We start from the raw sequence: 17,344 nt of genomic DNA, 5'->3' as shown, positions 1-17,344 counted from the left end.
GAAGAAACGGGCAGAAGACATGAATAGACACTTTCCCAAAGAAGATATCCCGATGGCCAACAGACACATGAAAAGATGCTCAACGTCACTCCTCATCAGGGAAATAGAAATCAAAACCACACTGAGATACCACCTCACGCCGGTCAGAGTGGCTAAAATGAGCAAATCAGAAGATTCTAGAAGCTGGCGAGGATGTGGAGAAACAGGGACCCTCCTGCACTGTTGGTGGGAATGCAAACTAGTACAGCTGCTCTGGAAAACAGTGTGGAGGTTCCTCAAAAAATTAAAAATAGATCTACCCTATGACTCAGCAATAGCACTGCTAGGAATTTCCCCAAGGGATACAGGAGTGCTGATGCATAGGGGCACTTGTTTATAGCACAATGTTTACAGCAGAGCTTTCAACAATAGCTAAATTATGTAAAGAGTCTAAATGTCCATCAACTTATGAATGGATAAAGAAGATGTGGTTTATATATACAATGGAATACTATTTGGCAATGAGAAAGAATGAAATCATGCCATTTGCAGCAATGTGGATGGAACTGGAGGGTATTATGCTAAGTGAAATAAGTCAGGCAGAGAAAGACAGATACCATATGTTTTCACTCATATGTGGATCCTGAGAAACTTAACAGAAGACCATGGGGGGAGGGGAAGGGGAAAAAAAATAAAGTTACAGAGAGGTAGGGAGGCAAACTCTAAGAGACTCTTAAATACTGAGAACAAACTGAGGGTAGATGGGGAGCCAGGGGAGAGGGGAAAGTGGGTGATGGGCATTGAGGAGGGCACCTGTTGGGATGAGCACTGGGTGTTATAAGGAAATCAGTTTGACAATAAATTATATTTAATAATAATAAAAAAGAATATCCTAGAAATTTTGATTCAGGTAAATCTATCACCAATCTATTCTGGTTACTCTGTTTTTTAAACATTCTAATTATTCACTCTGACAGTCCCTACTTTTCCTCTGGAATCCAGAATAAAATTCAATGCTGAAGTGTTTTTCCTTGGCTAAATCATACTAAACTCTTTCAGTTGATATTGCTTATGTTTACACTCTATTTCATATCTACTGAGGGGTAACTTGCCATTATTCCTGAATTATTGTGTGCTTAGCTGAGGGCAAAAATGTCTCTCTCTCTTTCAATCTGTGTATGGGGGTTCTCCAGAATTAAACTACAAGACTATTCCCGTGGCTGTGTTATTTGTTAGGTGTCTGAGCAGGTTTTCACCTGGCAAAGGCACTGATTGGCTCATGGTAGTACGAGAGAACAAATACTAGAATGGGGTGATATCTGACCTCCGCCTTCTACTCCCAGGTGTACCGTTAACTGGCATGCTATGTTAGGAAATTATTTTGCTTTCCTATACCTGTTTGTTTATCTACAAAATGGGGTTGTTTGTTTTAAAGGAAGATATTTATGTTAATTTAAAGAACAAGAATCAATTGCATCAAATTGAGGTGAATACAATTTTTTTTGTAGCCTTACAAACAGCTGTTCCTTTTGCTGAGATGAAACCGACTAGATTTTTATGGTATTTTATGAAAATGCAGAATACTTTATTAACCAATATATTTAGCTGTACTGATATTATAGTTCTGGCATATTATATCACTTAGCTTAAGAAATCACTTATTTACTATGAGTGTCAGTGCTTACATGAATGATGTACCATGAGGAAACACAAAACACATTTTTTTTGGGTGAAAAAGTTGATGCTTCACTTTTTAAAAAAAAATGTTTGTTTATTTATTTATTTATTTTGAAGGAGAGAGAGAGGGAGAGAGAGCGCGAGTGAGCATGAATGGGAGAGGTGCAGAGAGAGCAAGATAGAGACAGAGAATCCCAAGCAGACTCCGTGCTGTCAGTGCAGAACACAATGCGGGGCTTGATCCCATGATCCATGAGATCATGATCTGAGCCGAAATCAAGAGTCAGATGCTTAACTGAGTGGGCTCCCAAGACACTCCTGATGTTTCACCTTTGAGGACTTCTATTCATTCAAAACTAGAGTGGGCTATGGACTAAGACTATTTCCTCTGTTTCTTTTCAAGTATTTTTCTGACATGCAGTAGTCACTCAAGAGATAAAACTGGGGCGCCTGGGTGGCTCAGCAGGTTAAGTGTCCCACTCTTGACTTCAGCTCAGGTCATGATCTCAGTTTGTGGGATCGAGCCCTGTGTTGGGCTCTGCACTGACACCATGGAACCTGCTTGGGAGTCTCTCTCTCCTTCTCTCTCTGCCCCTTCCCTTTGCTTGTGTGCATGCGGTCTCTCTCTCTAAATAAATAAATAAACATTAAAAAAGAGGTAAAACTGTATTATGTGGTATAGTATCATATATGTTCTACATGTAAATGTTTAAGGGAGAAAATTAGAGAAAAAAAAAAGGTCAACAGAATGAGGAAATAAGCCACAAACTGGGAAAAAATATTTGCAGAAGACATCTGATGGATGTCTGCTTTCCAAATTATACAAAAAATTCTTAAAATTCATTAACAAACAACTTGATCAAAAAATGGGCAAAAGGCCTGAACAGATATCTCATCAAAGAAGATATACAGATGGCAAGTAAACATTGAAAGATATTCAACATCATATGTCATTAGGGAAGTGCAAACCAAAACAATGAGATATCATTACACACCTACCAAAGGTCAAAATGCAAAACTCTGGCCACACCAAATCCTGGTGAGAACGTGGAGGGATGGAAACTCTTAATCACTATTGGTGGGAATGCAAAATGGTACAGCAACTTTGGAAGATGGTTTGGCAGTTTCTTACCAAAATTAAACATACTCTTAGCATACAATTCAGCAATCGTGCTCCTTGCTATTTACCCAAGTAAAGGGAAAATTTATGTCCATACAAAAACCTGCACATAGATGTCTGTATCAGCTTTATCCATAATTGCCAAAATCTGTAAATAATCAAGGTGTCCTTCAGTAGGTGGATTGACAAACAAATGGTGGTACACCAGACAAGGAGGAAACTTATATGCCTATTACTAAGTGAAAGGAATTAATCTCAAAAGGCTGCATGATTCTGGAAAAGATACAACTATGGAGATAGTAAAAAATCAAGTTTATAGCATAGAGGGAGGGATGAATAGGGAGAGCACAGAAACTACTCTGTATGAAAGGACAATGGTAGATACATGAAATTATACATTTGTCAAGACCCAATGAATATACAACACTAAGAGTGAATCCTTGATAACCCTGGGTGATAATGATGTGTCAGTTGGTTCATCAGTTGTAACAAATGTACCACTTTGGTGTAGATGTCAATAGCTGGAGAGGTTGTACATGTGTGAGGACAGTGGGTATATGGGAACTCTATGTACTTTCCATTTAATTTTGCGGTGAACCTAAATGAACTTAAACCTAAAAAAAAATTTATTAATAAAAAAAAGGTGAGAATATTTTGTTCTTCCTCTTTGTCCTGTCCATCTTACAGAGAAGTGACCTAAAAAATTTCTCAGGGTAAATAATTATTTGCAAATCCAGTGCAATAACATTATTTCCAGAGCTGTCAACAAGGTATTAAAATGGCACAAAGAAGCTAAGTAGTCAACCCTTCTTAGGGACACCGAGAAAGGCTTCACAGGGGATGTGATTTCTGAGTCTTATGACTAAGGAGTCTTGAAAACTGAGAAAGGAGATGGTGGTGGTTAGGGGAGAACCTTCTAGGAAGGGGAATAATCACAGGCATAGGCAGGGGATCTCATGTCCATTTTGGAAGCAGTAAATAGCTTACTATGGTGAGAGTTCAGGACAAGAAACAGATGAAGCTGGAGAGGGAAAAAGGCCATGGGGTGAAGGGCCTCCTATATTCACATGAGCAGTTTGGATTTAACCCGGGGGTCATGTGAAGCATGGAAGCATTTTAGTTGGAGATGTTTACATGGTTAGAGTTAGAACAGGGGTTTAAGAGGAAGCAAGATTAGAAGAAAGGAAACCATTAAATATGTCAAGGATTATAATCTAGTAAATGTTGGAGCCATCATTCAAAGCCAGGCTTATTCGGTTACAAAAGTCAGAGGATATGGATGGTGGAAGCAGCTTTAGGAGAATGGTGAAGATTTGGAAGTCTGCTGTAAGGAATGGAAGAAGCTGATCCATAGGATATAAAAGGATCATGAAGGGAATTTGGGCCCCTGCTGAGGTTTGTAAATTAGAAGTGCTAATGTGAACAGCTGTAGACTCTTCTCTAGTTGTGGCCTAGGAATAAAAGTGAAAGATAAAGAAGGAAGGCTTGATCCAAGTTTGTGGATTTTTAGAGTGGGCTATCATGGAAGGAAGAGGCAAAAAAAAGTTGATGTGCTACACCACAGGACTTAGGTTGGGTGAGGAAAGTGACAAAGCCAGTGCGGCTTAAGGACTTAAGGGTAGGGGTGAAAGGAGTGTTTATACCCTTTTTACAAAGACTGATAGTAACTTGCCCTTGTTCCTAAATTGTACACCAGAGTTGGTGATTTTGGGATGAAGTACTTCAGGGTATTGGAAGTGACTTGCTGAAGTAGAAATAAAGATATTTAGAATTGTAGAAATAAAGCAATTGATGGTAAGAGGTGAGCTAGAGAGGTAGACTATGAGACACTTGCCAAAGACCTGAATGAGGAAAAAGTGAAAGCTCCAGAAGGTTCAAGGGAATAGGTTGGGATGCAGGACTGTACAGATTGGAGAAAAGAATTTGTGAGAAAACAGATGACCAAAGGGGATTCTACTTGGGCGGGGGCCTAAGATAACATGTGCAAAGCCCTGGTTGATGCTGGGGGCCTGGACTTTGCTCCAATCTGGTCAAAGCTTCCAAAGAGTGGCTCAGGCAGCTTTACGTTAACTTTTTTGGTAAGTGCTATAAAAGTTACGAGGCGCTGATTTCATTAGTCTACCACAGAGATCCTTGAGTTTATTTACCCTGTAAATCATTTATCTAAAATTTATCATGTAACTTTAAAATGCTTGCACATGCTGCTATGGATCAGTTTCAAAATAACTTTTCCGAAATTTTTATAAATTATATTTTCATTTATATATTTTTCATTTCCTAATACGTTAAAACTGATTTACATCTCTTATAAATCATGGAAAGTCCTATAATTTTCCATATCCATTTTTAATCTATAGGACATAATATTATGATATAATAGGCATCCAATAACATTTCTAATGATCAATGACTGATCTTGTCACAATAAATAATCATATTTCTCTCTACAGCTGCAAACACCTTAGTAATTTTCCAACAAAATAAACATTTTGTTAAGATGCTTTGTATTTTACTGTTTATGACATCAGCCAGAAAGCATTCATGAAGTTCTCATAGCAGGAAGACAATAATGCTCAAGAGAAGAGATAAGATGGGAAAATTGGAATAGCCCAGTAGAGTTCAACATGCCCATACTCTCCCAGCACATGCTGGCCTAATCCCATGGGAGATGAAAATATTTTCCCTTTCCCTTCTCTTAATCATTGCCTGAGATGGGCTGTTAATACTAATAGGAGTTGTGTAAGGTATATTTCTAGAGAAACGAGTTGAGAACAAGGGGCAGTAGAGGGCACTTTGATGGGATATTAAGGAAATGTGTTAAGGAAACACAAAAGGATATCTGTTTGTAGAAGCATTAGGTTAATAATTCAGTGAATTAAGGTTACGTTTTTAATTGCCTACTGAAAGCCAGAAGTATTTCAACTTCAACCATAACTGACCCAGGTTATGGTGCAAGTGTTCTAAATTGATGTCAGAATGCACTGATACAAAAGATGACATTTTTTCTGTTGACCTTTCAAAATAATGCAGCATTGCCCTAACCACAGGACAGCTATATCAGAACCAGCACTACGAGTTACCGACACCAGCATTTAATAACTACCTCACTTTCTGAAAGCAGTAAGGATTGGGAGAGGCTGTGATTTTGGTGGCCATTCTGGAGAACAGTAATAAGTAAGCTGCATATTAATTAATTAATAAGTAAGTGTAAGCTGCATATTGGATGGTCAGAAAACACAGACAAGAGGCTTTACCATGTTTCAAGGAAGTGAATAAAGTTATGTTCTAAAAGTGACAGTTATGTCAGGAAAGGTGTGCGGGTGATTTTAGGAGTTAAAACCAAAAGAAGTAAACAGCCAAGGACACTGATGACCCATCTGACAGTCCCAGTGACACTGCTCTGTGGGAGAAGGGAGTTTGACTGATTCTTAGACTAATTCTCAATTCCATGAGTTGACAGGAGTGAGCAGCAGTGTGAACAATGTACCATGCATCAGTGTGATTGTAGAGCTCTAGCTCATCACTGTTGTCAGAAAGGATAGCTGCCACAATGTCAGTTTTAGAGAAGAGATAATGAATGTTAAGATGAGAAATAAATGAAAGGATTCATAAGAACTTTGCAAAGTCAAAGAGAAATCCTCTTTTTCTCTCTTAGAACAATGCAGATTGTTCTCATTTTCTAAATTTAGCAAATATGAAAATGGTGAGCAAATTCATATTATTGGTTTAGATGTCTAAGCTTTATGACTCTGACCTTCTGATTTGATCAGAATACTTTTTGTTTACTGATGGCTGTTTTTCTTCTTTTTCCATTAAATTTAAAATAAGACCACCACCATGATTATTGGAAAATCCCCCAATAATCTGTTTTCAGAATATATAGTTGAGCTTTTACTAAAATTTTAGGAAAAGGAGGATATCTCTTCATATGCTGGCCTACAAAATCTCAATATTTAAAAGGTCAATGTTAAGAATATTTGAAGTTTCGGGGCACCTGGGTGGCGCAGTCGGTTAAGCGTCCGACTTCAGCCAGGTCACGATCTCACGGTCCGTGAGTTCGAGCCCCGCGTCGGGCTCTGGGCTGATGGCTCAGAGCCTGGAGCCTGTTTCCGATTCTGTGTCTCCCTCTCTCTCTGCCCCTCGCCCGTTCATGCTCTGTCTCTCTCTGTCCCAAAAATAAATAAATGTTGAAAAAAAAAAAAAGAATATTTGAAGTTTAGGGACACCTGGGTGGCTCATTTGGTTTAAGCATCTAGCTTTGGCTCAGGTCATGATCTCTCAGTCTGTGAGTTCAAGCCCCATGTCAGGCTCTGTGCTGATAGCTTGGAGCCTGGAGCCTGCTTCGGATTCTGTGTCTCCCTCTCTGCCCCTCCTCTGCTTGCACTCTGTCTCTCTCATTCTCAAAAATAAAAAATAAACATTAAAAAAATTAAAAAGAAAGAATACCTGAAGCTTAGGTTTCCTTAATGTTTTATCCAATATATTCTCACAATAATATTTTATAAATATTCCTTCTTCCTCCTCTATGCCTTGTGTTCTTCCTGTCAACTAATCATAGCATTCTGTCACATTGGAATTTATTTCAAAGCTCTCAAAAAATAACAGTTTAAGTATTGGAAAAATGGATATGTATGCAGAAGATTAAATTTGGGCTCCTTTTTTACACAATACACAAACATTAACTCAAAATGGATAAAGGACTTATATTTAAAACCCAAAACAGTAAAAATACAAGAAAACATACAGGAAAAGCTCTTTGATATTGGTCTTGGCAATGATTTCTTGTATTTGACACCAAAAGCACAAGCCACAAAATAAAAAATAGACAATTATCCATAATTGTCAAAATAAAAAATACATATCCAGTATTTTATGTATAAAAAATACATATCCAGTATATATCAAACTAAAAAGCTTCTGCACAGCAAAGGAAACAACAGTATGGAAAGGCAACCTATGAAAAGGGAGAAAATGTTTCAAACCATCTATCTGATAAAGGGTTAATATTCAAAATATATAAGAGTCTCTTACCAGTCAATAGCAAAAAGACAAATAACCTGATTTAAAAATGGGCAAAGGACTTGAATAGACAGTTCTCTAAAGAAGATACGTAAATGCATATCAAAACCACAATGACATACCATCTCACAACTGTTAGGATAGCTATTAAAACAACAACAACAACAACAACAACACAAAAGATAAGTATTGCCGACAATGTGGAGAAACTGGAATCTGGATATAATGTTGGTAGGAATGTAGAATGGTTCAGCCACTGTGGAAGACAGTGTGAGGTCCCCCCCCCAAGTTGAAAATAGAACATATGATTGAGCAGTTCTACTTCTGGGTATATATCCTAAAGAACTCAAATCAGGATCTCAGAGACATCTGCACTCTCATGTTTACTGTAACATTATTCGTAATAGCCAAGATATGTAAACAACTCAAATGTTTATTGATAGATGAATGGAGAAGGAGAATGTGCTATATTAATACAATGAAATATTATTTAGTTTTAAAAAAGAAAGATATTCCTACCATTTGTGACAATATGATAAACCTAGAGTACATTATGCTAAGTGAAATAAACCAGTCACAGAAGGATAAATACTGAGTGATTCCACTTATTTGAGGTATTATAGTCAGTCACAGGGGCACCTGCATGGCTCAGTCAGTTAAGCATCTGACTCTTGATTTCACCTAGGTCATGATTTCACAGTTAGTGGGATGGAGCCCCACATTGGGCTCTGCGCTGACAGTGTGGAGCCTGGTCGGGATTCTCTCCCTCCTTCTGCTGCTCTTCCACTCATGTGCTCTCTCTCTCTCTCAAAATAAACAAACAAACAAACTTAAAAAAAAAAGCCCTTTATAAAAAAAAAATAGTCATAGAAGCAGAGAATAGAATGGTGATTGTCAGAGGCTGAGGGAGTGGGCCATGGGGAATTGTTTTTCAATGGGTATAAATTTTCTCTTATACAAGGTGAGTAAGTTCTAGAGATCTGTTGTACTACACAGTACCTATAGTTGACAACATGGTGTTCTTCACTTTAAAATATGTTAAGAGGATAGTTCTCATGTTAAATGTTCATACCACAAATCAAACAAATAAAACCACAAAAGAACACAGAAAGTTTATGGAGGTGATAAATACGTTAGTACCTTGACTGTGGTGATGATATGGGCATATGCGTATGTCTCGTCAAAATATATATGTTATATATATGTAATTTTTTGTATGTCAATTGTATCTCAATCAAGCTTTTAAAAAAAGCAATGGTTTGATACTGTAGGTCACATTGCCAAGAGAATTAATTATTAGTTATATAGAAATTGTGTTACATAATTAGTTGAGTAGTAGTAAATCAAACTGAAGTTAGTGTTGGTGGAGAAGGGGAGTCTAATTTCTAAGTGGCCTTTTAACCAAGTATAATTTCTTAGGCTTAGTTGTCCTTTTCCTAACAATGTGGTCAACGTTTTATTTTAACTCGCTAGTCTCCTTCTAGTCCTTTGACTGTCTTTTTCCAAATTGTTCAAAATTTATCAGAGAGGTTGTGGAAAAAGTGAGCAGATAAATAGTTGGCTGTGTGACTTTACACAGCTGAAAGAGAATTCTTGTCCCTCCTTCCGTATAGGTTTATTTTAGGGTAGTGCCAGTCTCATTCTATTTGCCATTTTATCATTACATATCCACTTCCATATGGATTCTGCCAGAAAAAATTATTTACTTTAGAAGTTGTGGAATAATGTGGGCTGGGAATAAATGGGACCCTTTCCCCTCCGTTTCTGTCATGATGGGGAGAATATAACTACATTTTCCCTCACAACGATTACAAAATTCTGGATGTTTATTTTGGGCAGTTGGAAAATCATATCCTTAATTGTTATTAGGCTTCAGTTTTGGTTCCTTGTCATTTAGAAAACATTACCCTGGCTTTGATGATGGTTGGCCGAGGATCCAAGATGCCCTGCATCTTTCTCAGTGCAGGCACAACAAAGAGGTTGCAGGTGACCACGGCTGACACAGGATTCCCTGAAAGTCAACCAAGCAGTTATTTATAGTATACGTATAAAAATTTGCCAAAAAATTACAATTGTCTATACCTTCAGGCATCATAAAGAGTGAAGTGACTAACCACTAACTCCTAATCTTCTAAATCACCTTAAATCCTGAAGGATGCCAGAATAGAGCTACAGTCAACCAAATACCACAGAAGGTATAAACATTTGTCTACCAGTGAAATGCAGAAACTTCTGATTCCCTGAAACTGTTTAACACAGTTTTTTATTTCCAATTTCCTGGGAACTATACATTGAAAGTCATTACTAATCTTTGTAAGTTTTAAAGCAGATTGTACCTGCTATTTTTAAAATATTTTAAAATTGCCACAGTAATACATGCTCTGTACAAAAACATTTAGAAAATACGTTAAGCACAAAGAAATGTATCCATAACCCCCCTCTACCCAGAAATCTCTTTAAATTAAAAAAATAAAACCAAACAATTTAAGCTGCGAAGGACTTGAAGAGGAATACTGTTATAGGCTGAATTGTGTCCCTTGCAAATTCATATGTTGAAGTCTTAACACCCAATATGACTGTATTTATAGATAATAGGGCCTTTAAAGAGGTAACCAAAGTTAAATGAGGTCATAAGGATGAGGTCCTAATCCAACAAGACTGGCGTCCGTATAAAAAGAGGGAGAAACACCAGGAGCACATGTACGCAGAAAAAAAGGCATGTGAGGACACAGTGAGAAGTTGGCCATTTGCAAGCCAGGAAGAAAGACTCAACAGAAACCAGCCTTGCTGGCATCTTGATCTTAGACTTCCAGTCTCCAGAACTGTGAGAAAATAAATTTCTGTTGTTTAAGCCATTTGGTCTGTGATAGTCTGTTATGGAAGTCTGGGCAGACTAATAGAAATACCAAGTTCTTTTAAAATTATAAGCAAAACTTGAAGAATTCAGTTGTACCTCTCCAAGAAGAAATCTGGGTGGGTCATGCACTTCGAAGGAAAGAAAGGTGGGCAATGAAAAAAACGACTGTGCTGAGAATCACAGATTTCGTTTCGTGTGTGGTACTGTTAACTAAATAAACTGAGCGGCCCGAGTGAGTTCCAAACCTTTCTGAATCTAATTTTACTCTTCCCAAAATGAAAGGTTTGGACTACATGCCTCTCAATATCCCTCCTGGGTCTAAAATTCCAATTTTACTAACACATTAATCCAGTGGTATCGAGCATGTATATGTACGCGGAGGGCTTGGGATCAACTATTAAATTTTTAGTTTCCCTTGGCCTGGCTTGTGCTGCTAATTGCATCATCAAAGTAAAAGGCAATGGTTTAGCCTATTATTAGCTAAAACCATACCTTTAATTTTCTTCTACCCACAAAAGTAGTTAAGAATAGATTTTTTTTAAGCTGTAAAAAGTGATGAGTAATAGTAATAATTTCAATAGAAAAATGAGTTGTCTTGCCCAACAGCACAGCAGACTCTTAATGAGAATTAATTGCTTTTCACCTGTCTCAAAATACACAGATGAACATGTTTCTGGGAAAGCAAAAAAATAAAAAATAAAAAAGAAAAAAGCTATTGTTCAGCAACGATGACGGCATTCTTGTAATGCTGCTGCTTTATAAAATTACTCTAATTGAAAATGGATCGCAAACAATTGCAAATAGTGGTTATTTTGTGTGTAGGGGGAAGGGATTACCAATAACATTTCTTAACGTTTACCTGTATTTTCTAATGTTTTTATAGTGAACATATGTTATTACAGTAATTTTAAAAAGTTAAAAAAATGGCAAGTAGATACATCAACCTTTTTTTTTTTAATTTTTTTTTTTAATTTTTTTTTAACGTTTATTTATTTTTGAGACAGAGAGAGACAGAGCATGAATGGGGAGGGGCAGAGAGTGAGGGAGACACAGAATTGGAAGCAGGCTCCAGGCTCTGAGCCATCAGCCCAGAGCCTGACGCGGGGCTCGAAATCACGGACCGTGAGATCGTGACCTGAGCTGAAGTCAGACGCTCAACCGACTGAGCCACCCAGGCGCCCCTACATCAATCTTTTAAACTGCTTTAAAAGTTATCAAGATTAGGAGCTCCTGGTGGCTCAGTTGGTTAAATGTTCAACTTCGGTTCAGGTCAATATCTCACAGTTTGTGAGTTTGAGCCACACTGGGCACTGTGCTGACAGCTTGTAGCCTGGAGCCTGTTTCAGATTCTGTGTCTCCCTCTCTCTCTACTCCTCCTTCTCTCCTGCTCATGCTGTCTCTCTCTCTCTCTCTTCAAAACAAACAAATTTATCAAGATTAGTAACAGTTTTAAATGTGCAGCCTTCAGAAAAGCAGAAATACAATCATGAATTTTAAAATCCTTTTAAAAGGAACCACTTTACTGATTCCACAATCTGAACATCTGGGTTGTTGCTGCCCTCTTTTGGTTCACTGAGGCTGGGCAGAGAAAATTTCAAATGAAAGTAGCAATTTGAAAATAGGTTATTTAATTATAACTTCTTTGGCAGATGAACAATAGTTCATAAGTAAAGGCAAAGTAGGCTCCCAGTATAATTCTTTGTCTATAGGGCAAGTCCTGTCTTCTGTAGACAAAGTAACAGTCTTTTCTAGGCAAAATGAAGCTAGGAAGAGAATCACATTTTTCCAGAGGATCTGAGCATACATACCTTAACGGCCCTAAGGAGTTTTTACTACAGATACATTTGAGGACTACTTTACTTAACAGTCTTCTCTCTTAACATTTCCTGTAGGATATAAACCTAATCTTTTATGCTTATAGATAGGAGCTTTAGAAATGCTTTCAAAATTCAAAACTCCAAAAAATGCTTTTCAAAATTTTCTGCCTGTCTTCCTTTCCTTATACTCTATTTTGAGATTTATTTACTATCAAAAGCAGATAAGTATCCCAAAGTCACCAGATTTGTGCATCTGAAAGGAATAAGCAGGTTATTTTCTGAAGGAATCTGTCCGAAAACATAGAGAATAGGACGCTGCTACAGATCAGAGGATAATTTAAAAAGCAGGAAAAAATAACAAGTAGATACACAAAACCTCTAAACTGCTTTAGAATTTATCAAGATTGGTAATGACTTTAAAAGCATGGCTTTAACTGCAAGCCAAAAATCAATAAAAAACTGACTGAAAGTCTTTATAAACGGAACCACTTTGCTTTTTCTACTGTCTGAACATGTGAGTTTCTGTTCACACGGGAGCGAGGATGGGGGACAGTGATATGGTCAGACTGATGATGCCTGGGGTTTGGCTGAGAAACCCCTCATTCCATGTTGCCTGCCCCATCCCAGTCCAAATCTGGCAAGAACAAAAGCCAGTTTTGTATTTTTTTTTTTTTTTTTTTTGTTTACCATTTACTTTCATGGGTGATTCAAGGCCCTTTGGACTTATGAACACAATACTTCTAGCTATGGGAGGTGATTAGACTGCTAACTTAGACCAATTTTTTATAAGGAAAAGCAGGTACCCCAGATAGATCTAGTGACAGTTAACACTTGGCTACCATTTTAGGGTTTGGGATATACTTTGAAAGATACTATCTAATTTGACTTTTACACCAATCATACAAAGTAGGCTTTAGCCCATTGTATAGATGAAGAAACAGCTTCAAAAAGTGTAAGTGATTTGCCCAAGGTCATACAGTAAGTAAAGCTGGGTGTTGAGCCCAGGTCTTTCAGATTCCAAATGGAGTGCTCTGATAAGGAAGTGGTCACCTGGGTTTCAAAATGATTTTGATCATTTTTATAGGAAAAGCAAAAGAAACTGTTTCAATTATTCTTACCTGGTAGTGCAAAGATTATTTTTCTTACACCATCAATATCCAAGGTTGCAAATGTTGTTGGCAGGCTAGAGAATGAAAGAGATCATTTGTTAGGGGCTGCTAAGTAATGTGACAAGTAAATTAAATACTCCAGTTTTCTTGCTATGTGGATTTCCATATAGAGTATTTATCATATAAAAATACTTTTCTGTTGACTCTTCTTTAAACCTTTATACCATGAATTGTTTCAAAAGCATTTACATTAATTTATTTTTAGCATCTTTATTTTCAAGTAACCAAACTTCCTGGTTTTCTGTAGCTTTTTTTTTTTTTTTTTTTTTTTTCCATTTCCTGCTAGTGCCAGAGAAGTGTATCTCAAATCCTGGAGTTTCTCTACCCTTCTAGTTGATAACGTCCATACTATTTTTGCTGGAGATCTACAACAATCATTCTTATTACTGCAAGACTAGCTGGTGATAGTCTATCAGATAGCTGCCTGTTGTTCAAGATGAGTACTCCTCAACCATTTAAAACTATACTCAGCAATAAACACAACACTGGCTTTTTATGAAGGGATTTTTTTGAAATGTCAAAATAAATAAAATACCATGACTAGAACAAAACTAAAGCAATATTAATTTAAAAATATTTATAAATTATACTTCCTCAAGATTCTGACATGAATCCTGATCATGGGGGTGTGGGAGAGGGCTGAGTGTAAGTGGCATAGAGTGGACAGGCAGTCAAGAATAGTGATATTTTTTTCTATTGATTATGCTTTATATAAACTTTTAGCTAAGATTTCCTTATATTAATGAAACTTGAGTAATGTAGAATCATTAGGGAATGTTAAAATTTCCATATAGTTGAAAAATTATCTCTTTCAGTACCTAAATCATTTTTATTATTTTTGCAACTTTGTCTTTCAAAAATGGATCACTCATTATTAGCTTTTGCAATAATATGATGAACATTAACATTTTTTTGATGATTCACAACTATCATTATTAACTTATTCTACTCTGCTATCCTACAGTGATGTAGGGTCACAAGAGTATATTGTGCATTGTTTTCACCTATAAACCATAACTTCATCCCACACACTGAGGTTCTTGTCTCTTTTCCCTTAGTTTTTTTCTGTGGCTCCCCTTTATGCTAGGCTCCATCATCTTGTCCCTTAAAGCTGGCTTTAGGTTTAGGAACCAGAGAGGATTAGTAATAATTATATTGTCAGAATGATAAAAATAATAGTAATGTTATTATTTTGAAAGAAACATCTATGCATTACATCCATTATTTCATTTAACTTTCACAACAATCCCATGAAGTAACAGGTATCATCCCATTTTATAGATGAGGAAACTAAGACTCAGAGATTAAGAAATTTGGCTCAAATCACTTAGCTACTAAATGGGAAAACAAAGATTTGAACCAAGATTCTTTTAATTTTATGGCTCATAATTGGACAAGGCTCTCAGAGGGTCTACTGTGAAGTGTTAGTATGTGTACTATGTAACATCTATTTTTGGCTACTCTGAGGCCCTTTTTGCTTATTTCCTGATTCTTGGCTGTATTTTAGAAAAACTAGATTACATTATCATACCAATTTATGAATAGGTTATTTGGCAATGACTGTTACTATGTGATGAAAATAATTTCCAAGATACACTCCTGGCAACAGCTATGTTCACTGTAGACGACCCATAGAATTGTGATTGGTACTCCTGATTGGTAATACTTCAAATGTCTTTTTGAATATCTCTGTGTCTAAAATGAAAGAGGTTAATTACATTCTTAATGTACTGTATGTGGGAAGAGCAAAGCTAAATTGTTCTTGAGCTTTTTATACTTCTTGTTCTACTATTAAGGAGCAATTACTTTTAAATTCTTATCTTTAGACAAGTATAAATTCTGGCCAAGTAAAAGGAAGCCCACTTAAACTTCTAAACTATTTTATTATAGCAAACTAACACACATAATAAGAGTGAGGAGGGAATGCATAATACTTTCCTTCTACTATATTTAAAGCCAATTTAAATTATCTTTTACATCTTGCAGACAGGTACTGTGATTTCTCTAAAGGTACTCATTTAAAAAGCATTCCATTACAACAAAACATTTTACCATGCACTGCTATCATGAGTGTCCTATTACAAGACTGTGAAGCTTTTGTTTAAGTTCTGGTAAGCCATTTCCTTCTAACTCAGCACCTATTGTTCAGTTCTCCTCTTGAGATCAGAATGTAACAGCATTTATACAATGACTGAGGTCGCAGAGTGTTATGACTTTAAGGGAGGAGAATAAACATTAGGAACTGATGAGAGCGTTAAGTTGAAGTGGTAAAAAGATAAACTGAAAATAAAATAGTACCAAAATTATACATCACAGGTGCTGAGATTGACTTAAATAATAGATATTACAAATAATTCTCCTCTAGAGGTGAGGGCAACTAATATCAGCTTCTTTCTCACTACAAAAAGAACACTCAATTCAATTTTTGAGGTTACTGAGAAGCACACTGACATGCTTTTGGGATGTCCTCTGTATTCTAATCAAATTAGTACTGCCTACAGGGATGGGAAAAAATGCCTGTGCACTCACAACATAATAATATTTACTTAAGACAAAATATTCTTAATGAGAATGATTCAAATTCAATAGTCTCAATAATAAAAGGACTTTGTTAGCAGTAGCCATATTGGGGCAACTACAGAAATATAATGCCAGGAATTTTACATTCTATCAAATTGTGGAGAAGACTTTAGGGTTAATCTTAACTTCATACTTAAATGGTAAAATCATGGTGATAAAGCCTAATCCTAGACCTGATGAGAGGTACCCAATAAATTGGGGAGTTGAGGAGGGATGCCTTTATACTTAAAAAAGGTTTCTGAAATTTATGATGTTCCCATAGCTCACTCCTAACAACTGATGTCTCACCTCTACTCTCTCTTAGGGTTCACATGAATACCCATCAGAGTATAATTCTGAAACAAAAGCATAATTACTGTTGTCCCTGACAGCATGGAGGTGTGCTAGAATTTGAATGCTCACCTCTACACTGAAGCCTTTGAATGGGGAAGGAAAAGTTTATAGAGTAACAGGTCTGAACAGGCAAACTATTGCTTAAAGACATGGCCACACATTTTCATCAACACCATTGTTTGGCATTCTTTGAGGATTTATAACTGATTACAGAACCTCCATCAGCCCTTCCTTAGGGAGTTATTAGCTTTAGGAGATGTGCCAGATCTTGGTATGTGGTTATTCTTCTTTTTCCAGGAGGTGGTAAGAAGCAGTATGAAAGAGTACTTATGAAGTATTTTTGCAAAGGGAAGAAAAATTGAATCTGAATCTAATCAAGCTTTTAGATCTAACTTCTAGTCCATACAATATACTGGAAAGAGAGCAGAACAAGTTCACCACCACCACAACAGAGCCATTAGCCAAATCCATTTGTTAGGACAAATGATTCAGTTTCTTCAGCAAGTCAATGGCATGAAAAAAGGAGGGTAGAGGTAAATGTTCTTATTCAATATAGATTTAATAACCAAATACAGCTTGTGGAACTGATGAATTCTAATTCAAATAAAGCATGTAAGAAGGCATTCTCTCTTTTTTTTAATTTATTTTTTTTATTTTGAGAGACAGAGAGAGAATACGAGCTGGGGACAGGGGCAGAGAAAGGGAGAATGGGAGAAAGGGAGAGAAAGAGAGAGACAGAGAGAGAGAGAGAGAGAGAGCGCGAATCTTAAGCAGGCTCTACACTCAGCACAGA

The 17,344-nt window shown here is 36.7% G+C and overlaps 1 protein-coding gene across 6 annotated transcripts in view; it reads right to left on the bottom strand.

Moving 5' to 3' along the window:
- The window catches only part of GPHN (gephyrin), a 623,769-nt gene that overhangs the window by 3,735 nt on the left and 602,690 nt on the right, over nt 1-17,344 (bottom strand). For all 6 annotated transcript variants that reach the window (XM_047863515.1, XM_047863519.1, XM_047863517.1 and 3 more), the window contains 2 exons: nt 13,588-13,652; nt 9,703-9,806 (listed from right to left, as the gene is read on the bottom strand). In XM_047863515.1, coding sequence (XP_047719471.1) covers nt 9,703-9,806; nt 13,588-13,652 — 169 coding nt within the window. The remainder of the gene's footprint in view (nt 1-9,702; nt 9,807-13,587; nt 13,653-17,344) is intronic.

This window comes from Prionailurus viverrinus, chromosome B3 (assembly GCF_022837055.1).
Source record: "Prionailurus viverrinus isolate Anna chromosome B3, UM_Priviv_1.0, whole genome shotgun sequence".
Classification (NCBI taxonomy): Eukaryota; Metazoa; Chordata; class Mammalia; order Carnivora; family Felidae; genus Prionailurus; species Prionailurus viverrinus.
Note: the sequence above shows the minus strand (reverse complement) of the source record. Positions and strands in the feature narration are given on the sequence as shown.